This window comes from Saccopteryx leptura, chromosome 3 (assembly GCF_036850995.1).
Source record: "Saccopteryx leptura isolate mSacLep1 chromosome 3, mSacLep1_pri_phased_curated, whole genome shotgun sequence".
NCBI classification, from domain to species: domain Eukaryota; kingdom Metazoa; phylum Chordata; class Mammalia; order Chiroptera; family Emballonuridae; genus Saccopteryx; species Saccopteryx leptura.
The window spans coordinates 213,089,094-213,112,462 of NC_089505.1; the positions used below are offsets into that span (position 1 = coordinate 213,089,094).

Genomic DNA, 23,369 nt, shown 5'->3' on the forward strand with positions numbered 1-23,369 from the left:
TAAGATTTTATTTATTCATTATAGAGAGAGGAGGGAGAGAAAGAGAGAGAGAGAGAGAGAAAGGGGGAGGAGCAGGAAGCATCAAATCCCATATGTGCCTTGACCAGGCAAGCCCAGGGTTTTGAACCGGCGACCTCAGCATTTCCAGGTTGATGCTTTATCCACTGCGTCACCACAGGTCAGGCTGTAAGATTTTTGATGGTAGTTTTGTCTCTTCAGGAACTCTGACTTACCATTTTTTTAAAATCACTTTAGGACATTAAGTAGAGTTGTTTCCTCGAGTGGTTCAATGCTGTGCTGACACCTGCTGGTCACATCTGATTTCACAGCCTTGGCCCCACCACCTTCCTCTTTCCAGTATTAAGTGTGGGTCCAGTCTGTGTCACCCTAACCCAGCCAGGCACTGGAAACATATGCTCGTGGCAACTGGTAGGTTAAAGCTGCAGTGGCCTCTTCACTGAGGAAGGGGAAAGCCTCCTTTCAGCTGGGTGGGCACTGGGGAGAGCCAAACTGAAAACACAAGGCTGGTGGATTCCAAAAGGAAAATTTATTTTATAAATGCCTGGTTCAAGCAGACAAGAGACCAACAAGTGTCAGCCCTGAACTATTAGAGGGGGTATCAGATATAGGAGATTTGCTGGCATGGGGTCCATGCACCTGGGCAAGCTTAGATTAGCATATCGGGGGTTTTGTGGCCTTAGTTACTGATTTAATGAGGGGAATTCTGCTGCAGAGACACAAGTTCTTTGATGTAGCACAGACTTGGTGTCCTTGGTAAATCTTGAAGACAGCCTAAAGATCAGTCTCCCAGAAACAGCTGGGGGCCTCAGTCTGTGAGCCTGCTTTCACAAACAGCTATTGTGATTTAAAGCTCCCCTAATGGTCAGCTTCCTTCCCCATGCAAACTTTTTTCGACATTTTTGTGAAGGTAAGCTTTTGCTACATTTCAAAGTGAAGGCCAAACAACTGTTAGGAGAGAGAACAGCAAGCAAATTAACTCTATCTTTACAAAATATTTGGGTGAGGGGAATGGGAGTTTTACAGGGGCTGATTTAACCCTAACAATAACATTGCCCTAGTCTGCATCACCTTTCCCTGAAGACTTCAGGGACACATTCAGGTCTGTTGGCCTCTGGCATCTCCAGCTTAAGTTCAGTTCAATCTTCAGAACTTTCCCCAACGACTTCACCCCAGCAATTTGTACTTGATAGCCTTTCTAGTAACACAAATATAAGAACACGATTTCAGCCTGACCAGGCGGTGGCGCAGTGGATATAGCGTCAGACTGGGATGCAAAGGACCCAGGTTCGAGACCCCGTGGTTGCCAGCTTGAGCGCAGGCTCATCTGATTTGAGTGGGGCTCACCAGCTTGGACCCAAGGTTGCTGGCTCAAGCAAGGGGTTACTTGGTCTGCTGTAGCCCCATGGTCAAGGCACATATGAGAAAGCAATCAATGAACAACTAAGGTGTCGCAACAAAAAACTGATGATTGATGCTTCTCATCTCTCTCCGTTCCTGTCTATCTGTCCCTATCTGTACCTCTCTGACTCTCTCTCTGTCTCAAAAAAACAAAAACAAAAAAACCCCCCAATTTCAAGGAATTGGGCAACAAAAAACAAGCAGAAACACTGAGAACAGGGTATATGTAATCCCTCCTCTTTACCTCAAAGAATTAAGGCTTTTTCCTAGAGTGTTACTTCTTTTGACCTGTGTCATATTTCCAGGACGTTCTTGGACCATAATAGTTCTTGGTAATGGTATGAAGAATGGGAGGTTGAGCGAAGTAGGTAGGCGGGGCTTGAGGGGCGGGGCCAGGCCAAAAGGCCTCCGACTTAAGAGCTTCTCCATTCTGTCAGCTCTTCCGGAACATCCAAGGCAAGACTGGCACCCAGTGCGCAGCAGGTGAGGGACTGGCAATGACAGAAGGGTAGGCTTTAGGGGTGATGGTGGCAGAAGAGTCCTGGCTCTCAGACTTATCTTTCCAAATTGTCACTCTAATCTGATAGCATTCTTGGGACCATAGTGGAGACCCAAGTGGAAAGGTCCAGTTCAGTTGTTCCTGGGGCAAGGCAGCCTCAGAAAGACAGACATGGTTTGGGATGGGTTGGGGGCAGGGCTGAAGTATGGAGGTAGAGGTGGGTATGTGACAGAGTACTGGGAGATGCAGGGAAGTCTTAGGAAATATGGAGGTAAATGTAAGGGCCAGAGGGACAACGTGGCCAGAGGCTCATAGGACAGGACCCACCCAAGAGAAAAAGGGAGGCTGAAACAGGGAGGGAGAGGACAGTCGACCAACTGAGATGGCAATGGGGGCAACTGAGAGCTGGTTAACAGGAAGGCAAGGAGGAAGGAAGGTCCAAATGGAGCAATCTCCTCTCACAGCTGTGCTGCATGGTTCAAAAAGCCCCAGACAAAGCCAGGAACAAAGCGAGGTTCCCATTCCCATTGGACTGATTCAGCTGGGGAGGAAACCCCCCGGGTACCCATCTTGCCTTACTCTTTAGACTCCCATTTTGGTTTGGGGGAGAGGCAATGCTGCTCCTCACTGCGGTCACAGCCACATCCTGCAGAGCAGGGGAGGGGAAGTAAGAAGCAAAACAACCAGAAGAACCATAGGCAAAGACCACAGGGAGAGAACCCTGGACACAGGCAGCTGATGGGCCACCAGGAGCCCCAGCAGGAGCCCCAGCAGAAGGCTGTAGACCTCTGGTTCTGCTTGCCTCACTGAGGTATGCATCCCATGGTTTCTTAGTGTGCTTCAACAGCACTGACAGCATTCTAGGCAAGGAAGTCTCTTTGGATTATTTGGTTGGAAGCCCATTTTTATCATTTGCTAGTGACTTTGGCCAAATTGTTTAATTTCACTTAGCTTCATTTTCTCATTGTAAAATGGGGATACCTATTGCCTGACCAGGCAGTGGCGCAGTGGATAGAGCATCGGACTGGGATGCGGACGACCCAGGTTCGAGACCCCGAGGTCGCCAGCTTGAGCACGGGCTCATCTGGTTTGAGCAAAGCTCACCAGCTTGGATCCAAGGTCGCTGGCTCGAGCAAGGGGTCACTTGGTTTGCTGAAGGCCCACGGTCAAGGCACATATGAGAAAGCAATCAATGAACAACTAAGGTGTCACAACAAAAACTGATTGATGCTTCTCATCTCTCTCTGTTCCTGTCTCTCTGTCCCTGTCTATCTCTCTGACTCTCTCTCTGTAGAAAAACAACAAAAAACAAACAAATGGGTATACCTACCTTACAAAGGGTTGGGAAGACTGAGATAATTTACACAAAGCACTTGGCAAATAGTAGGTTCTTTTTTGTGTGCGTGTGACAGAGATAGACAGAAAGAGGGACAGACAGGAAGGGAGAGAGATGAGAAACATCAGTTCCTTGTTGTGGCACCTTAGTTGTTCATTGATTTCTCATATGTGGCTTGACCGGGGGGCTACAGCAGATAGAGTGGCCCCTTGCTCAAGCCAGTGACCTTGGGTCCAAGCTGGTGAGCCTTGCTCAAACCAGATGAGCCTGCGCTAAAGCTGGCAACCTCGGGGTTTCAAAGCTGGGTCCTCCGCATCCCAGTCCGACTCCACTGCACCACTGCCTGGTCAGGCAATAGTAGGTTCTTAATAAATATTATTATTATTATTATTATTTGTATTTTTCTGAAGCTGGAAACAGGGAGAGACAGTCAGACAGACTCCCGCATGCGCCCGACCGGGATCCACCCGGCACGCCCACCAGGGGGTGTCGCTCTGTCGCGACCAGAGCCACTCTAGCACCTGGGGCAGAGGCCAAGGAGCCATCCCCAGCGCCCAGGCCATCTTTGCTCCAATGGAGCCTTGGCTGCGGGAGGGGAAGAGAGAGACAGAGAGGAAGGAGAGGGGGAGGGGTGGAGAAGCAGATGGGTGCTTCTCCTGTGTGCCCTGGCCGGGAATCGAACCTGGGACCTCTGCACGCCAGGCCGACGCTCTACCACTGAGCCAACCGACCAGGGCCTATGTTATTATTTTTATCAAGACTCCTAGCACCTCCATATTTCTCACATATTTAAAGACAATACATCATACTAGCTGACATAGGCTTTTGGAGTTAGAAAAAGTTATATCTGACCTTGGGTAAATGATTTTTCTTTTTTGAGGGAGAGGCAGGTAGAGAGAGAGACAGGAACGTGGAGCTGCTCCTGTACGTTGGCTGACCAGGGAATCAAATCAGCAACCTCCATGCTCCAGGACGATGCTCCAACCAATTGAGCCATCTGACCAGGGTTTAATTTTTATTGCTTTTTTTAAAATTTATTTATTTATTTAGTATTTTTCTTAAGTTGGAAACGGGGAGGCAGACAGACTCCCGCATGCGCCTGACCGGGATCCACCTGGCATGCCCACCAGGGGGCAATGCTCTGCCCATCTGGGGCATTGCTCTGCCGCAATCAGAGCCATTCTAGGGCCTGAGGCAGAGGCCACAGAGCCATCCTCAGCGCCCGGGTAAACTTTTGTTCCAATGGAGCCTCAGCTGCAGGAGGGGAAGAGAGAGACAGAGAGAAGGAGAGGGAGAGGGGTGGAGAAGCAGATGGGCGCTTCTCCTGTGTGCCCTGGCCGGGAATCGAACTTGGGACTCCCACACGCCAGGCTGATGCTCTACCACTGTGCCAACCGGCCAGGGCCTATTTTTTTTACAGAGACAGAGAGAGGGATAGACAGGGACAGACAGACAGGAATGATGAGAGATGAGAAGCATCAATCAGTTTTTCGTTGAGACACTTTAGTTGTTCATTGATTGCTTTCTCATATGTACCTTGACCGTGGGCCTTCAGCAGACCGAATAACCCCTTGCTCAAGCCAGTGACCTTGGTTCCAAGGTGGTGAGTCTTGCTCAAACCAGATGAGCCGGCGCTCAAGAAGCTGGCGACCTTGGGATCTTGAACCTGGGTCCTTCCGCATTCCAGTCCAACACTCTATCCACTGCGCCACCACCTCATCAGGCTCTTATTGCTTTTTTTTTTTTTTTTTTGTATTTTTCTGAAGTTGGAAACAGGGAGGCAGTCAGACAGACTCCCGCATGTGCCCGACCGGGATCCACCCGGCATGCCCACCAGGGGGCGATGCTCTGCCCATCTGGCGCATCGCTCTGTTGCAACCAGAGCCATTCTAGCACCTGAGGCAGAGGCCATAGAGCCATCCTCAGCGCCCAGGCCAACTTTGCTCCAATGGAGCCCTGGCTGTGGGAGGGGAAGAGAGAGACAGAGAGGAAGGAGAGGGGGAAGGGTGGAGAAGCAGATGGGCGTTTCTCCTGTGTGCCCTGGCCGGGAATCGAACCCAGGACTCCTGCATGCCAGGCCGATGCTCTACCACTGAGCCAACTGGCCAGGGCCACTTTTATTGCTTTTTTAGAAGACAGAGAGAGGAAGGGAGAGAGAGGGGAGGCAGGAGGGAAGCACTTGCTGTTCCACTCAGCTGTGTATTCCTTGGTTGTTTCCCATGTGTGCCCTGACTGGGGATCAAACCCCAACCTTGTTGTTTCAGGACAACACACACTGTCAACCCACCCAGCTAACCAGCCAGGGCTAGGTAAATTATTATTATTATTATTAAGTGAGAGGCAGGGAGGCAGAGACAGACTCCCACAGGTACCCGACTGGGATCCACCCTGCATGTTCACTACAGGGCAGTGCTATGCCCATCTGCAGTTACTACTCTGTTGCTCAGTAAGTGATCCATTTTAGTGCCTGAGGGGAGGCCATAGAACCATCCCCAGTGCCCAGGGTCAACTGGCTCAAACCATTTTAGTCATGGCTGCAGAAGAGGAAAAGAAAGGGGCGGGGGGAAGGGGAGGGGTGGAGAAGCAGGTGGGCGCTTCTCCTGTGTGTCCTGACCAGAATCAAACCAGGGACTTCTACAAGCCGGGCCGACACTCTACTGCTGAGCCAACCAGCAGGGCCAGGTAAATGATTTGATGTAAGCCTCAGCTTGCTCAGCTATAAAACAAGGGTAGTAAAATCCACATCTCACAGATATATGTGATACATGCTCAGTGTCCAAAAATGGTAGCTGGGAGAATTACTTGCCAGGTAAGCCTTATCTTTTCCATTGTGGCAGAAACAGCCTACTTCCCCTTAAAACTTAATTTGTGGTGGGCTAGCATCCTCTGTGCCCTCATTCCTCCAGCCAGAGCTATTACTATTATACTGGGCTGTTTTAGAGGTCAAGATTTGTTACAGTACTAAAGACAAAAAAATCTGAACAAGGCACAGGGGACTGAAGGGCCCAGGGGGAAAAAGATGGTAAGAGAAACTAAAGAAGAGACAGAAGGGGAAAAGCCATTTTTCTCTTTCTAAGGAATCCTGTGACCTTTCTTCTATCACTGATCACAGCCCCCAACCCCCACCCCGTCTCCAGGAACCATGGAGTCCTTCAGCTCAAAGAATCTGGCACTGCAAGCAGAGAAGAAGCTACTGAGTAAAATGGCGGGTCGGTCCGTGGCTCATCTCTTCATCGACGAGACAAGCAGCGAGGTGCTAGATGAGCTCTACCGTGTGTCCAAAGAGTACACGCAAAGCCGGCCCCAGGCCCAGCGGGTTATCAAGGACCTCATCAAGGTGGCCGTCAAGGTGGCTGTGCTGCACCGCAGTGGCTGCTTTAGCCCCAGTGAGCTGGATCTGGCCTCCCGCTTTCGCCAGAAGCTGCGGCACGGAGCCATGACTGCACTCAGCTTTGGGGAGGTGGACTTCACATTTGAGGCTGCCGTGCTGGCCAGCCTGCTGGCCGAGTGCCGGGATATGCTGCTGGAGCTGGTGCAGCACCACCTCACCCCCAAGTCCCACGGCCGCGTTCGCCGCGTGTTTGATCACTTCTCCGACCCGGGCCTGCTCACGGCCCTCTATGGGCCAGACTTCACCCAGCACCTTGGCAAGATCTGTGATGGGCTCAGGAAGCTGCTGGATGAGGGAAAGCTCTGAGAGCCCAGCACCCAGCAAGCTCTGCCTCGACAAAATGGCTGGCTGAGAAAACAACAGACAGTGGGCTTTCTAATTCTGCTCATCTGCACTAACACTTTCAGTCTTCAGTCTTCCCCAAGAGTGCTTGTGACTATGAGACCACCCCACCCCCAAACTGCTGGCGGAGAAGAAGCAATGCTGAGGGTTGAGGCCTCCCTCCCACTCCAGCCTCAGAGACGGAAACAAAGCTGCCTGAAAAGATGAAGTGAAACTTGGATCTCTTATTTCCTCCATAAGGGATGTTTGAAACAGGGAAGCCCCCTTCCCTATAAACCAGTGGAAGAGGGCATAGTCCATTTAACCACTCTGGGGACACTAACGACAGAGGGGGGGAGGGAGCCCTTTGAGAATCCTAGAACTCCAGCTCTAGGCAGAGCCAGAACAGATACCAGAGGCTCTGTTCCAGAGAGCAGGAAGAAGGGGCTATGGCAGGGGAGAGTCTCATAGGGGAAATAAAACTACTAAAATATGCACAGGACTCAAGTGTTTAATCTCTCCAGCTTCTTATATCTTCTAACATCACGGGGGTACACAAACACCACTTATCTCACGACTCACTGTTTCCATACAGGAGACTCAGTATCATTGGGGTTCCCTTGCCTACTTTTGTTTAAGAAACTAAAAAAACTGTACCGCAGATCAGTGTTACAAACTGCAAATAAATACACAGTGAGGAGCAAGGCATAGATCAACAGGCTCTGGTGTAGAGGGGGTACAATAAAAAGCTCCCCACAACGAAAGGACCCCTGAAGCTGTCCTCTTCAAATGCCAAGGCAATTCTTCTTCCATCCCGAACGGGGTGCCCTGGTATCTACATCACTGTTTTTTTTTTCTCAGACCAAGAGTTGTGAAAAAGTTATAGTGAACTGGTGGGTCAAGACTAAGTCCAAATTGTTTACTCTGAAATTGAGGAAAAGGCCTGGCACAGCCCACCATTTCTGCAGTGGGTTAGATCACTGACTGCTCCGTCCTCAATAACATGCTTGGCTAAGAAGGTGGAGAAGGTGGGCAGCCAGCAGTCACTAGCTCACTGTTCCTGGATTTCCTTCACACCAGGGCTATAAAAATCTCATTTTTCAGCTAAGAGTGGGAAAGAATAAAATACAGCAAATAAATATTACTTCAACATAGCACCAAATAAATTAGGTAACATAGTTGGAGATTAGGAGGAAGTTGAGGGCTGGGGAGTCTCTGCCTCCCTGCTCTAAGGCCAAGGAATGGTGAAAAGAATAGCAAAGAGCCTTTTGAATCTAAAGGACAACTCTAGATTCAGCCCAAGAACTGAGAAGGGGTCTATTTCCCACCCCCTACTTTTGCCAATAAAACTGGCCCAGGCCGAGGAACTCTTGATGGACGAGCTAGGCAGCAGTGAGGAAGGTGGGCTGGGAAGCCATGTTCTTCAGCCTCACCTCCGGCTCCTCTCCCCCTCACGTTGCTCCTTCACCATCTTGCTTCTCTCAGTCGGTTCTGGGGACATCATCAAAGTTTGAAGATTTCATCCTCCTGGTCCCGAAGTGTCTGGGTTCGGGAGGTCTGCGTCAGTGGCACAGGACCTAGGACTGCTCGCTGCTGCGTCTGAGGGGAGCTCCAGTGAAGACCTGACTCCTCTCCAGGTACCCTGCAAATGAGGAAAGGGGAGGCAGTGACAGGTGAAGGGCAGAAGCTGAAAACAGGCCAAGTGAAGAGGCACATAGGAAGTTGTCCTCCTTTCCTAATATATGATCTGGCTGGTCTAATATGGAGTCTCAATCCCCTCTGGATAAATCCTTCTTGGATTGTCAGATCAATAAGAACTGTCTATTATTTAACACAGAACCATTTCCCACTGCCTCTACCCACCCCAGCAGCCACTGCTCTGCTCATTGCCTCAGGGCCCCTGGAGGAGAGCATTCTCACCTTCCCTCTGCTGACACTGCTTACTTACTTGGGTATCTGGTAAGGTAAAGCTGGAAGAATGGAAAGGTCTGTGAAGGGGCTTTAAAAAGGCCATTAAGACTCACCCACTTTCCCCTTTTTTCAGCTTCTGGGCAGCAGCCTTCTTTGACTGGCTGATCTGAGAATCAAGCTTCCTGAGGAAATCAGAGGCAGAGAGGTCGTTGATAGGGCCAGGGTGTTCCCAGCCAGGTGTGGGAAGGACTTCACCAATGGCACGTCCTAAATCTGTCTCTTGTTTCTTCCTCTCAGCTGAGTGTGGCCAAACTTCATCTTTACTCAGCAGAATCTCTTCCTCTCTATCTTTCTCTTCCTCAGAATCCAAACCATTGAACAGGTCTCTGGGCTCTGTCAGGACGGGGATGTACAGGGTTTTCTTCAGGAAGATAGAGTCATTAGTATAAAGGCGGTTTGCACGCTTAATTTGTTCCATCTTAAAAAAAAAAAGTCACCATAGTTAATGACAGTAAAAATGATAAATTTTATATTAGTATAGAATCTAGTGCCTTTATTCACAGAGCCTGACCACGTGGTGTCACAGTGGATAGAGCGTCGGACTGGGATGTGGAAGACCCAGGTTCAAGACCCCGAGGTCGCCAGCTTGAGTGCGGACTCATCTGGTTTGAGCAAGTCTCATCAGCTTGAGCCCAAGGTCGCTGGCTTCAGCAAGGGGTCACTCAGTCTGCTGCAGCCCCCTGGTCAAGGCACATATGAGAAAGCAATCATAGAAGACTAGATAAAGAAGATGTGGCACATATATACACCATGGTATACTATTCATCCATAAGAAATGACATCGGATCACTTACAACAAAATGGTGGGATCTTGATAACATTATACGAAGTGAAATAAGTAAATAAAAAAAAAGAAAGAAAAAGAAAAGAAAGCAATCAATGAACAACTAAGGTGCCGCAAAGAAGAACTGATGTTTCTCATCTCTCTCCCTTCCTGTCTGTACCTATCTGTCCTTCTGTCTCTGTCACACATACACACACACAAAAAAATCTCATTAATACTATGAAAATAGGCCCTGGCTGGTTGGCTCAGCGGTAGAGTGTCGGCCTGGCGTGCGGGGGACCCGGGTTCGATTCCCGGCCAGGGCACATAGGGGAAGCGCCCATTTGCTTCTCCACCCCCACCCCCTCCTTCCTCTCTGTCTCTCTCTTCCCCTCCCGCAGCCAAGGCTCCATTGGAGCAAGGATGGCCCGGGCGCTGGGGATGGCTCCTTGGCCTCTGCCCCAGGCGCTAGAGTGGCTCTGGTCTCGACAGAGCGACGCCCCGGAGAGGCAGAGCATCGCCCCCTGGTGGGCAGAGCGTCACCCCTGGTGGGCGTGCCGGGTGGATCCCGGTCGGGCGTATGCGGGAGTCTGTCTGACTGTCTCTCCCCATTTCCAGCTTCAGAAAAATACAAAAGAAAAAAAAAAAGAAAAAAGAAAAAAAGAAAATAGTTTTGACTGTGTGGATCCCTGAAGTTTCAGGACCTCATTTTTTTTTTTTTTTTTTTGTATTTTTCTGAGGTTGGAAACGGAGGTAGTCAAACAGACTCCCACATGCGTCCGACCGGGATCTACCCAGCACGCCCACCAGGGGGCAATGCTCTGCCCATCTGGGGCATCGCTCTGTTGCAATCAGAGCCATTCTAGCACCTGAGGCAGAGGCCATGGAGCCATCCTCAGCGCCCGGGTCAACTTTGCTCCAATGGAACCCTGGCTGCAGGAGGGGAAGAAAGAGACAAAGAAGAAGGAGAGGGGGAGGGGTGGAGAAGCAGATGGGCGCTTCTCCTGTGTGCCTTGGCCAGGAATCAAACCCGGGACTCCTGCACGCCAGGCGGACGCTCTACCACTGACCCAACCGGCCAGGGCCAGGGCCTCATTTTGAGAACCTCCATTAAAGATGAAGAAAGTGAGGCTCAGAGAGGTTAAATTACTTGCCTAAGAGTATCTAGCAAGATAATGACAGAGCTAGGACCTTTTTACTTCTGGGAATACTTTCCATATGACAATAATAATAATTTTTCATTGACCAAATATTTATTTAGCACCTATTTATTCATCACTGAACATGGTGATTGGTATAACCATTTATCTACCTGCCACCCAGGGTAGAAATATCAACATCATCCTTAAATCATACTTTTTTTTCACTACCCATAAGTGTGGCATAAGTCTCTCTTATATCTGGATTTGTCTTTATTGCTAACACTGTAGAACAACTCTTAATATTTCTCATCTGCATATTGCAAGTTTTTTTTTTTTTTAATTATTTATTTATTTATTTATTTTACAGAGACAGAGAGAGTCAGAGAGAGGGATAGACAGGGACAGACAGGAACGAAGAGATGAGAAGCATCAATCATCAGTTTTTCATTGCGACACCTTAGTTGTTCATTGATTGCTTTCTCATATGTGCCTTGACCGTGGGGCTACAGCAGACTGAGTGACCCCTTGCTGGAGCCAGCGTCCTTGGGTCCAAGCTGGTGAGCTTTTTTTTTTTTTTTTTTTTTTTCTCAAGCCAGATGAGCCTGCGCTCCAGTTGGCAATCTCGGGGTTTTTGGTTTTTTTTGTTTTTTTGTTTTTTTACAGACACAGAGAGAGAGTCAGAGAGAGGGATAAATAGGGATAGGAATGGAGAGAGATGAGAAGCATCAATCATTAGTTTTTCATTGCGATACCTTAGTTGTTCATTGATTGCTTTCTCATATGTGCCTTGACCATGGGGCTACAGCAGCCTGAATAACCCCCTTGCTGGAGCCAGCGACTTTGGGTCCAAGCTGGTGAGCTTTTTGCTCAAGCCAGATGAGCCCGCACTCTAGCTGGCGACCTCAGGGTCTCGAACCTGGATCCTCCGCATCCCAGTCCGACGCTCTATCCACTGCGCCACCGCCTGGTCAGGCCGATCTTGGTTTTTGTTTTTGTTTTTTACAGAGACAGAGAGAGAGAGTCACAGAGAGGGATAGTCAGGGACAGACAGACAGGAACGGAGAGATGAGAAGCATCAATCATTAGTTTTTCGTTGCGCATTGCAACACCTTAATTGTTCATTGATTGCCTTCTCATACATGCCTTGACCGCGGGCCTTCAGCAGATGGAGTAACCCCTTGCTTGAGCCAGCGACCTTGGGCTCAAGCTGGTGAGCTTTTGCTCAAACCAGATGAGCCCTCACTCAAGCTGGCAACCTCGGGGTCTCGGACCTGGGTCTTCCGCATCCCAGTCCGATGCTCTATCCCTGCGCCACCGCCTGGTCAGGCAATATTGCAAGTTTAACTAGCTTTCCTCTCTCCAATTATCCATCACTCTGCTGACATTTATCTTTTTTTTTCTTTTTTTTTGCAAGGTGGGGGAAGAGACAGGAGGGGAGAAAGATAAGAAACATCAATTCATAGTTGTGGCCCCTTAGTTGTTCATTGATTGCTTTCTTATATGTGCCTTGCCCTGGGGAAGAGGGGACTCCAGCTGAGCCAGTGACCCCTAGCTCAAGTCAGCAACCTTGGACTCAAGCCAGTGACCTTCGGGTTTCTAACCTGGGTCCTTAGCATCCTAGGTTGATGCTCTATCCACTGCCTGGTCAGGCAACATGTATCTTTCTTTTTTTTTTTTTTTTTTTTTTTTTTTTTCATTTTTCTGAAGCTGGAAACAGGGAGAGACAATCAGACAGACTCCCGCATGCGCCCGACCGGGATCCACCCGGCACGCCCACCATGGGGCGATGCTCTGCCCATCCTGGGCGTCGCCATGTTGCGACCAGAGCCACTCTAGCGCCTGGGGCAGAGGCCACAGAGCCATCCCCAGCGCCCGGGCCATCTTTGCTCCAATGGAGCCTTGGCTGCGGGAGGGGAAGAGAGAGACAGAGAGGAAAGCGCGGCGGAGGGGTGGAGAAGCAAATGGACGCTTCTCCTGTGTGCCCTGGCCGGGAATCGAACCCGGGTCCTCCGCACGCTAGGCCGACGCTCTACCGCTGAGCCAACCGGCTAGGGCCATGTATCTTTCTTAAAATATTCATCTGATTGCCCTGGCCTGCTAGCTCAGCAGTAGAGTGTTGGCTCAGCATGTGGAAGTCTCAGGTTCGATTCTCGGCCAGGGCACACAGGAGAAGTATTCATCTGCTCCTCCACAACTTCCCCCTCTCTCTCCTCTCTCTCTTTCTCTTTCCCTCCCTCAGCCAAGGCTCCATTGGAGCAAAGTTGGGCTGGGCACTGAGGATGGCTCCATGGCCTCTGCCTCAGGCACTAGAATGGCTCTGGTTGCAACGGAGCAATGCCCCAGATGAGCAGAACATCACCCCTAGTGGGCATCCCGGGTGGATCCCGGTCGGGCATATGTGGGAGTCTGTCTCTCTCCCTCTCCGCTTCTCACTTAAGAAAAATAAAAAATAATAAAAAATTTTAAAAATTCATCTGATCGCCTGACCAGGCGGTTGGCATAGTGGATAGAGCATTGGACTGGGACAGGGAGGATCCAGGTTCGAGATCCCAAGGTTGCGAGCTGAAGCACAGGTTCATCTGGTTTGATCATAGCTCACCAGCTTGGGCCCAAGGCCACTGGCTTGAGCAAGGGGTTACTCGGTCTGCTGTAGCACCCTGGTCAAGGCACATCTGAGAAAGCGATCAGTGAACAACTAAGGTGCTGCAACAGAATTGATGCTTTTCATCTCTCTCCCTTTCTGTCTGTCCCTATCTGTCCCTCTCTCTGACTCTCTCTCTGTCTAAGAAAAAAAAATCATCTGATCAACTCATTAGCCTACTTATAAACACCCTATGGCTCCTCAATGGCTCAGATAAAATCCAAATTAGCATTTAAGGGCATCCTCAATCAATCCCCCATAATGTCTAGCCTCATCTCTCTTCTTCTGCCATCTATACATTTTATCATTCTGAACTGATCTTTTTTCTATGAACATTTCATGATCTTTCACACTTTTGTTTCTTTATCAGACTGAACTGCTTCTAAACCAGGGGTCCCCAAACTACGGCCCGCGGGCCGCATGCGGCCCCCTGAGGCCATTCATCCGGCCCCCACTGCACTTCCGGAAGGGGCACCTCTTTCATTGGTGGTCAGTGAGAGGAGCATATTGACCATCTCATTAGCCAAAAGCAGGCCCATAGTTCCCATTGAAATACTGGTCAGTTTGTTGATTTAAATTTACTTGTTCTTTATTTTAAATATTGTATTTGTTACCGTTTTGTTTTTTTACTTTAAAATAAGATATGTGCAGTGTGCATAGGGATTTTTTTATAGCTTTTTTTATAGTCTGGCCCTCCAACGGTCTGAGGGACAGTGAACTGGCCCCCTGTGTAAAAAGTTTGGGGACCCCTGTTCTAAACTATCCCCTTCTTTGCTTGAAAAATTTTTAATCAACTTTCACTCTAAAAGGGCTCCCATATTGTAAATATTGTAATAATACCTATCCTATTATTTGTTATTCAGTTATTTGCATATTTTCTCAAACTCTGTGAGTCCTTTAGTTTTGTAGGGTTTCTTTTTTTGTTGTTTTTGGTCATCTGTGAATCCTTTAAAGTCAGGGATGGTGACTTGCTGTCTCTGTATTCCTAAGTCACTCCACAGCACCACACAAACTTGGCACACAGCAGAGGTTCATGAATGCTTTATGAATAAACAAACTAGGTAATAAAATATAGAAACCACAGACATAGTATATCAGTATTTTATTATCAGAGGCCAGGAAGCCAGTTTTACTAAAAATTTATCCCATATTGGCATCAATTTGGGAAATCACATTTCTTATTAATCTGTCAAATATCAAAGTTCTTTCCATCCTGGGGCAAGACTATTATAATACAGCTGACTACTAAAATCTTATGCTCTGCTATGTTAAAAAATATGACCAGGTTAATCTGAACAATAAAAAAAGTTAAAATTGGTTTGCAGTTTTGTATTTTTACTTTGCCAGTGCATTGATGCTATTAATTTTATTTTGCCTAGGTAATATCCTAGGTCCCTTCCAGTTACAAGATGTTATGAATTAACCTATACATTTTCTGAGGCTTTTGTTATTTCCTGGGAGTACCATATAAGAGGACATCATTCCACTCTTTTTTATTCCTGATGTGGTTTTTTTTTTATATTTTATTTATTGATTTTTAGAGAGAGAGGAGTGAAAGAGAGAGAGAAGGGGGATGAGCAGGAAGCATCAACTCCCATATGTGCCTTGACCAGGCAAGCCCAAGGTTTCGAACCAGCAACCTCAGTGTTCCAGGTCGATGCTTTATCCCACTGCGCCACCACAGGTCAGGCTCATTCCACTCTTAAAAAGGATGTAACCAGGCCCTGGCTGTTTGACGCAGTGGTGGAGCATTGGCCCAGCATGTGGATGTTCCAGGTTCAATTCCTACTCAGGGCACACAGGAAAGGTGTCCATCTGCTTCTCCACCCCTCCCTGTCTTGCTTATCTCTCTCTCTCTCTTCCTTTCCTGTAGCCATGGCTCAACTGGAGCAAGTTGGCTCTGGGCTTTGGGGATGGCTCCATGGCCTCCGCCTCAGGCACTAAGAAGAGCTCAGTTGTTGAGCTGCGGAGCAACACCCCAGATGGGCAGAGCATTGTCCCCCAGTAGGCTTGCCCAGTGGATCCCAGTCAAAGAGCATGCAGGAGTCTGTCTCTGCCTCCCTTACTCTCACTGAATTAAAAAAAAAAAAAAAGATATAACCAAGTCCAAAGCCCAAATGAATTCTAAGCCATCAAGCCAGTTCTTATGAGCTAGAAAGGCCAGTGGATTCTAGTTAGATAAACAGCAGTACAAAGTGAGGATTTTAGAATGAGATGACCTGGTCTAAATCCTAGCTCTACTACACTGCTCACAAAAATTAGGGGATCAGGGAACTTGCAGATACTCCAGTACTTTCAGCCTTTTGTATAGTGCATTTTCACCAATGAAATAAAAGTTGGTTTTGCATCTCATTTGCATAATCAAACAACTTTCTTCGACTTGTTTGCTTTTCTGATGTTCTTGTTTAATAAAAAATCAAATGCTTCTTTTTTATAGCTTCATATTCATTTTGAGATATCCCCTAATTTTTGTGAGCAGTATAATTAGACTAGTTGTGTAGTTATCTCCTTAAGTTTCAGTTTCCTTTTCTTTAAATGAGAAGTATACCTAGCTACCTCATAAAATCTTATGAAGATCATAGGAGATAACATTTAGAGCTTGGCACATACTAAGTGTTCTTTACATGATACATGGGTAACAACTTTGTTCATTATCATTATTTAATATATCTTCCTCATTTTACAAATGGTGGGAAAACTGAGGCCACAGACAGGAGAAGTAGCTTATGTGGTCACTCACTTTAGTAGTAAGCAGCAGAATGAAGCCAAAACCTAGACCTTTTCTTCACTAGACTAAAAGGCTTTTCTGTATTCAAAAAGGTACAGGGCTATAAGAAAACCTCAATGAGTAAATAATTGTTGATTCACTTGTAGCATAGTCCCCCTCTCTGCACAGCTTCTGAATCTTTGCTGGGCTTTTTTTTTCCCTTTAAAAATTTTTTTATTTATAGATTTTAGTGAGAGAGGAAGGGAGGGAGGGAAAGGGAGGGAAAGGGAGACAGAGGGGGAGAGAGAGAGAGAGAGGAATATCAATCTATTCCTGTATATGTCCTGATCGGTGATCGAACTGGCAACCTCTGTGCATCAGAACGACACGCTAACCAACTGAGCTATCCAGCCAGGGCTGCTCAGTACTTTCATATGAACTTCCTTTGTTTAGACCATACCATATACTTGAAATGTTCACTTTCCTGAACTCCCAGTCTCCATATGTGAAAATCTTAGTTATACAGTACTTTCATTTTTTTAAAAAAATCTATTGCCTGACCAGGCAATGGCGCAGTGGATAGAGCTTTGGACTGGGACGCGAAAGACCTAAGTTCGAGACCTTGAGGTTGCCAGTTTGAGCAAGGCTCACCAGCTTGAGCCCAGAGTTGCTGGCTTGAGCATGGAGTCACTCGGTCTGCTGTAGCCCATATAAGAAAGCAATCAAAGAACTAAGGTGCTACAATGAAAAACTGATGCTTCTCATCTCTCTCCTTTCCTGTCTGTCCCTATCTGTTCCACTCTATCTCTGTCACACACACACACACAAATCTATTAAGCTTTTATATACTGGGGATTGTGCCAGACTCTAGAGATATAAAATTGAAAGAAAAGTGTTCTGTCCCTTAAGAAGAGTACCGTATGGGCTATTCAAAAAACAAAGATGTAAAAGGTGGTGGCCCTGGCTGGTTCCTCAGTGGATAGAGCATCAGCCTGGCATGTGGACATCCTAGTTTTGATCCCTGGTCAGGGCACACATGCAAAGTGAGCATCTGCTTCTCTTTCTCTCCCTCTTCTCCTTCTCTCTCTCTTTCTATCTCATAGCCAGTGGCTTGATTGCTTTGAGCATTGGCCTCAGGCACTGAGGATTGGAGCACCAGCCCCAGAAGCTGCTGAGTGCATCCTGGTCTGGGAGAATGCAAGAGTCTGTCGATTTCCCCCTCCTCTCACTTAAAAAAAAAAAAAAAAAGGCCTGACCAGGCGGTGGCGCAGTGGATAGAGCGTCGGACTGGGATGCGGAAGACCCAGGTTCGAGACCCCGAGGTCACCAGCTTGAGCGTGGGCTCATCTGGTTTGAACAAAAATTTACCAGCTTGGACCCAAGGTCGCTGGCTCAAGCAAGGGGTTACTCGGTCTGCTGAAGGCCCGTGGTCAAGGCACGTATGAGAAAGCAATCAATGAACAACTAAGGTGTTGCAATGCGCAACGAAAAACTAATGATTGATGCTTCTCATCTCTCTGTTCCTGTCTGTCTGTCCCTGTCTTTCCCTCACTCTGACTCTCTCTCTGTCTCTGTAAAAAAAAAAAAAAAAAAAAGGTATAAAAGATGTAAACAACTGGATTAAATATGTATATGTCTGTGCAGAAAAGTATGGAACGCCTGACCAGGCGGTGGCGCAGTGGACAGAGTGTTGGACTGGGATGCTAAGGACGCAGGTTTGAGATCCCGAGCTCGCCAGCTTGAGCGCAGGCTCATCTGGTTTGAGCAAAAGCTTATCAGCTTGGACCCAAGGTCGCTGGCTCAAGCAAGGGGTTACTCCGTCTGCTGAAGGCCCGCGGTCAAGGCACATATGAGAAAGCAATCAGGCCCTGGCCAGTTGGCTCAGCGGTAGAGCGTCGGCCTGGCGTGCGGGGGACCCGGGTTCGATTCCCGGCCAGGGCACATAGGAGAAGCGCCCATTTGCTTCTCCACCCCCCCCCCCTCCTTCCTCTCTGTCTCTCTCTTCCCCTCCCGCAGCCAAGGCTCCATTGGAGCAAAGATGGCCCGGGCGCTGGGGATGCCTCCTTGGCCTCTGCCCCAGGCGCTAGAGTGGCTCTGGTTGCGGCAGAGCGACGCCCTGGAGGGGCAGAGCATAGCCCCTGGTGGGCGTGCCGGGTGGATCCCGGTGGGGCGCATGCGGGAGTCTGTCTGTCTCTCCTTGTTTCCAGCTTCAGAAAAATACAAAAAAAAAAAAAAAAAAGAACGAAAAGAGAAAGCAATCAATGAACAACTAAGGTGTCGCAATGCGCAACGAAAAACTAATGATTGATGTTTCCCATCTCTCCGTTCCTGTCTGTCCCTGTCTATCCCTCTCTCTGACTATCTCTGTAAAAAAAAAAAAAGAAGAAAGAGGCCCTGGCCAGTTGGCTCAGCGGTAGAGCGTCGGCCTGGCGTGTGGGGGACCCGGGTTCGATTCCCGGCCAGGGCACACAGGAGAAGCGCCCATTTGCTTCTCCACCCCTCCCTCCTTCTTCTCTGTCTCTCTCTTCCCCTCCCGCAGCCAAGGTCTATTGGAGCAAAGATGGCCCGGGCGCTGGGGATGGCTCCTTGGCCTCTACCCCAGGCGCTAGAGTGGCTCTGGTCGCTCGCGGCAGAGCAACGCCCCGGATGGGCAGAGCATAGCCCCTGGTGGGCGTGCCGGGTGGATCCCGGTCGGGCGCATGCGGGAGTCTGTCTGATTGTCTGGCTCCCTTGCGATCTTCACTGATGTCCACCCCTACTCCCTTCCAAATAAAATTAATCTTTTCTGACTTCCCATCCTATGTTAATACCTCTACAAATTCACCACATCCTGTCACCTACAATAATTATTCATGTTCCTGTTCATTTCTCACTAGACTGTAAATTATGAGGGCAAGAACTATACATTTTGTTTATGTTTCTATCTCCCAAGAGAGCTACCAGAGTGCTTTAAAACTACCAAGCATAAAAATGTTGGCTAAATTCAGCAGGATATGGGGGGAAAACATCTCATCAAGTTTAGTGTAATAGATTTTTACAACTACCACCTATACCCTATAAATGGCCTGAAATGCTTGGTGTAGAGAATACCTTGGCTCTCCATGATTTTCTGTAAATTTTTAATCACTCTCAATTAAAAAGTTTCTCTGTGGCTACGAGTACAGGCTTTAGAGTCAGACTTGTTTGAATTTCCACTCCAATACTCATTAATTATTTGACCTTGGTCAAATTGGTGAACAAATCTAATTCTCAGTTTCTTCATCTGTAAAAGGGGGACGATTGTATGCTCACAGGGATGTGAGGATCAAATGGATGTATGTATGTACAGTCCCTGACATAGTGACTAGCTTAATAAAAGGGAGCTGCTCCTCTCCACTGAGATAGTGGGCCAGGATTTCTTCCAACCAGACAGGCAAATGGGAAAGCAAACAAATAGATAAAGATGGATTAGCAACACAACACAGGTAGGAAAATTTCAGAGGAAATGGCCTAAAAAGGCCACTAATTTTTTCTGAGGAATAAATCTCTTCTAACTGGTTGTCCACATCCCAATCCTGGAAGACTCACCGTCACCCCGTATTTGAGTGCTAGTCCAGCCAGGGTGTCTCCAGGCGCCAACTGATGCTCCAGGCGTCTTTCCCTCACTGGAGAGCAGGCAGACTGCACCAGGCTTCCATAAGAACGAGCCCGGCTCCCTTGAAGCAGTCCTGACCCCCCGAGGGGGGCCTGTCTAGAAGGAGAAGCCATCTCCTCACCCTGCAGGCAACTGGGGCCTTAACTGCGGGACGCCTGAATAAGTGACTGATAGTGACAGTCCTGGAAACTGGGAACGAATAACCAGGGAATTCCTTTCTGTCTTCTCTCCCAAGTCTCCCCGTCTCCCCGGCACTACGCAGTCCCCTCCACCCTCGCTTCTCCTCCCTTCAAGCTCCTTTCCCACAAATCTGTACTCTTGAGTATTCAGAGACTCAGGTAGGGACCTGAGTCTCTCCTTAGTACCCCTCCGACTTTCGACCGTCTACAACGCGCGACATTGACCTCTGACCTTTGAACTCCAGACACTTTCCTCAACATTCGGCTCAGTTTGTCACTAGGCCTGGCAGCTCCGCCTTCTGGCCCCCCTACATCTTGGCTCCGCCCCGTTCAGGGGTTGATCCACTAGGGTTGGGAACAAATCAGGCCCACCCAGGTGGGCTGTCGCTGCCGACGAGGCGCGTGATGATTGCGTGTATGAAGTATACTTTGCACTCAAGATCCTCAAAGGCCCACTCTGCATCATATGAGTCACGCCCTCAAATTCGACTCCGCATCTATCCCTCCAAATGCCTTGAATACAAGATGCAAGGGCCTGGATCCAGCCGAGCGGCAAACTCTTTGAAAAAAAGACTTCATCTCCCAAAAGGCGCCGCGTCTGCGGGGTCGCAGGGGACCATAGGAAATGCAGTCCCCGCCCCCCATGGGCTGGAGGCAGCCTATCGCAATCGCGCAGTGCATGCAGGGAACCGCGTCCCCGGAAGTAAGGACGCCAGCCGGAACAAGAATTGAAGGAAAGGAGACGCTCCACTCTGCCTACGGTGGCCTGAAAGGCGTAGTGAAGCCGCTGCAATAGAATTGATTATTTCTGGGACTCGCAATGTCCTTCAAGAGAGAGGGGGACGATTGGAGTCAACTTAATGTACTCAAAGTAAGCGCGAAAGGGGAACGTATAGAGAGCTGTTTCCGCCGCCTTCTGAAGGCGGTGAAGGAGTTGTTTTGTTGCTCTGTCAACAGATGGGGGGCGGGAGGGAGTCAGGCAGCTAGTGTTGTGTTGTGACCCGTTCTTCGCTCTACGATCTCTGTTGTTCCTAGCGTTCTTAGTCCTTTGAGATCTCCCTTCCACCCCTTCCTCTTGTTCCGCTGATCTCTCCGGACTTCCTCCCCTGCCCTCTGCAGAAACGAAGAGTCGGGGACCTGCTGGCCAGTTATATACCAGAAGATGAAGCGCTGATGCTGCGGGATGGACGGTGAGGGCGAAGAGTGTACCAAGCCTGAGAGTGCTGCGATTAGGGGCTCAATAAACTTGTTATTAAGGAGGAGAGCGGGAGTATCTAGTAGGATCTTTTGGTCGGGAGTGAGGGACAGGGATGTGAGTGGTGGAGATTGAGATAGTTGGGAATTGGGCTTTGGGAAAGACTACTACTAGGACAGGGTGGGACCTACGGCAAAGACCCCACTCCCCAGGAACTATTTATCTTCTCTTCAGCTTTGCTTGTGCCATCTGTCCCCACCGACCTGTACTGGACACCCTGACCATGCTGACTGCCCACCGTGCAGGCAAGAAACATCTGTCCAGTAAGTTTGCAGGAAGATGGGATAGAGATTAAACTTTTAAAATGTAATGCAAACTACTCATGGTGCTCTGATTTTCATTCTATTCCCTTTCTACTCAGGCCTGCAGCTTTTTTATGGCAAGAAGCAGCCAGGAAAGGGAATGGAGCAGAATCCAAGACAGCAGAATGAATTAGAGAGGGAAGAGACCAAAGCGGAGGTAATCAGAGATGGAAGTGTTCCAGGCAGGACCGTGCTGCATACCTTAAGCTTGAGGGTCTTTGGTTTTTAGCAAGAAGCTCTGACTCTGTCTTCTATCTCCATATCAGGCTCCTCTGTTAACCCAGACTCGACTTATCACCCAGAATGCTCTGCACAGAGCTCCTCAGTTTAATAGTTGCTGTCGCCGGAAGTACAGGTCTGTGGGATGGAAAAGTCAGGTGTAAGGAGGGACAAAAAGAGATAGATGGTTCTTAAGTGATTGTTTTCTAAATTGTATTCTCAGGGATACTAGTGTTCTAGAGATGTTAACTGGTATTTCAGGAAAAAGAGGACTTTGTAATTAAAAAGAAGTATGGGAAATGACATTTTATAGGATTACAAAGTAAGATACTTTTGAAGAATAGTAATATTAGTATATTTTAAGAGGTCTACAAAGTCTTAAGATAAAAACTCAAAAAAATTTTTTAATAAGTACACAATTATTTTTTGTTTTATTTTATTTATTCATTTCAGAAAGGAGAGACAGAGAGAGAGAGTGACAGAGAAGTAGGGAGGAGCAGGAAGCATCAACTCCCATATGTGTCTTGACCAGGAAAGCCCAGGGTTTCAAACCGGCAACCTCAGCATTCCAGGTCAATTCTTTATCTACTGAACCACCACGGGTCAGGCAAAACTCAAAAAATTTTAACTCAGCCTTTTCTAAATTCATTTGATTCCAAAAGCCTTTCTGTGCAGGATACTTTAATATCTTGAGGAACACAGTTTAGGAAACACTGCTTTAAGGGGTTGGGAGTCACAAGAGAATTGGCCTTTTCCTTTACTGCTTTTTTGACAGATTTTGATTCTTTTCTACCCAGACCAGAAGCCCCTTGTCCCCCTGGCTTGCCTTCCTCTTTGCCACCCCCAGAGGTTGAACTCCAAGGTGGGAAGATGAATACTGAGCCTGGGGCTAGCCTACAGGCTAAGGAGTCAGCAGCTGTCTCACCCCCTGCACCTGTGAGCCCTACAAGAAGACGGGCCCTAGGTCATTACCTCACCCTTCGAAGGTGAGTATGCAGAATCACTTTTCCCTTTTTCTATGACCCTCTTCTTTTCAAACTGTCTTGTTTTTTTTGTGTCCCACTGACTTCTCAATAAGCCTCCTTTCCTGACTAGTTTTCTCTGATGTTTCCAGCTCTGGATGGATTCCAGATGGACGAGGTCGGTGGGTAAAAGATGAGAATGTTGAGTTTGACTCTGACGAAGAGGAACCTCCTGATATCCCCTTGGACTGACACCCTGTTCCTCCATTTATTTCACAAATAAACTACAGCAGGCACTGGGAGTCTAGCTTTCATCAAGTCTGGTTCCTTGCCCCACTTCAGGATTTCAGATGTATTCTTTCTCAGCTGGCCAGTTCTTCCCAGCAATGTACACAGCTCCCAATACTTCTAACCCCTCCCCCACCTTCTACCAAACTCATGCCAAGCGTCAGCTGCATGCAGCCTGGTGCCCTATTAATAAGTCTGTCAGAAGGAGGTCTGTGCCCTTCATGTTGTCTGCCTTCTTCCCTACCTCTACTTAAAGTCCTTTCCTCCTTCAAATCACATGAGGGCTGTAGGTAGAAACTGGGTGGGGGTGGGGGGGTCTGGCCACATCTGGAAACGGGGC

The 23,369-nt window shown here is 48.3% G+C and overlaps 3 protein-coding genes across 7 annotated transcripts; 2 read left to right on the top strand and 1 right to left on the bottom strand.

Moving 5' to 3' along the window:
• Positions 1–1,647: 1,647 nt before the first annotated feature.
• Positions 1,648–7,461, top strand: TNFAIP8L2 (TNF alpha induced protein 8 like 2). 5 transcript variants are annotated; one of them, XM_066377457.1, is made up of 3 exons: positions 1,648–1,902; positions 2,505–2,729; positions 6,367–7,461. In XM_066377457.1, the coding sequence occupies exon 3, from the start codon at positions 6,397–6,399 to the stop codon at positions 6,949–6,951; it is 555 nt and encodes a 184-aa protein (XP_066233554.1). In that variant the 5' UTR covers positions 1,648–1,902; positions 2,505–2,729; positions 6,367–6,396; the 3' UTR covers positions 6,952–7,461. The 5 variants fall into 5 exon arrangements, with proteins under 5 accessions (XP_066233554.1, XP_066233557.1, XP_066233555.1 ...); XM_066377460.1 differs by having other exon boundaries at positions 6,392–7,461; XM_066377458.1 differs by having other exon boundaries at positions 2,530–2,729.
• On the bottom strand, positions 7,460–20,229 carry LYSMD1 (LysM domain containing 1). The gene is made up of 3 exons (XM_066377454.1): positions 19,758–20,229; positions 8,991–9,355; positions 7,460–8,608 (listed from the first exon to the last, which is right to left on the bottom strand). The coding sequence occupies exons 1-3, from the start codon at positions 19,935–19,937 to the stop codon at positions 8,470–8,472; spliced, it is 684 nt and encodes a 227-aa protein (XP_066233551.1). The 5' UTR covers positions 19,938–20,229; the 3' UTR covers positions 7,460–8,469.
• Positions 20,230–20,687: 458 nt separating this feature from the next.
• SCNM1 (sodium channel modifier 1) lies at positions 20,688–23,055 on the top strand. Its single transcript, XM_066377453.1, has 7 exons — positions 20,688–20,874; positions 21,123–21,193; positions 21,433–21,521; positions 21,620–21,717; positions 21,827–21,915; positions 22,577–22,765; positions 22,894–23,055. Exons 1-7 carry the CDS (start codon positions 20,824–20,826, stop codon positions 22,991–22,993), a joined length of 687 nt encoding a protein of 228 aa, XP_066233550.1. The 5' UTR covers positions 20,688–20,823; the 3' UTR covers positions 22,994–23,055.
• The last annotated feature ends 314 nt before the right edge of the window (positions 23,056–23,369 follow it).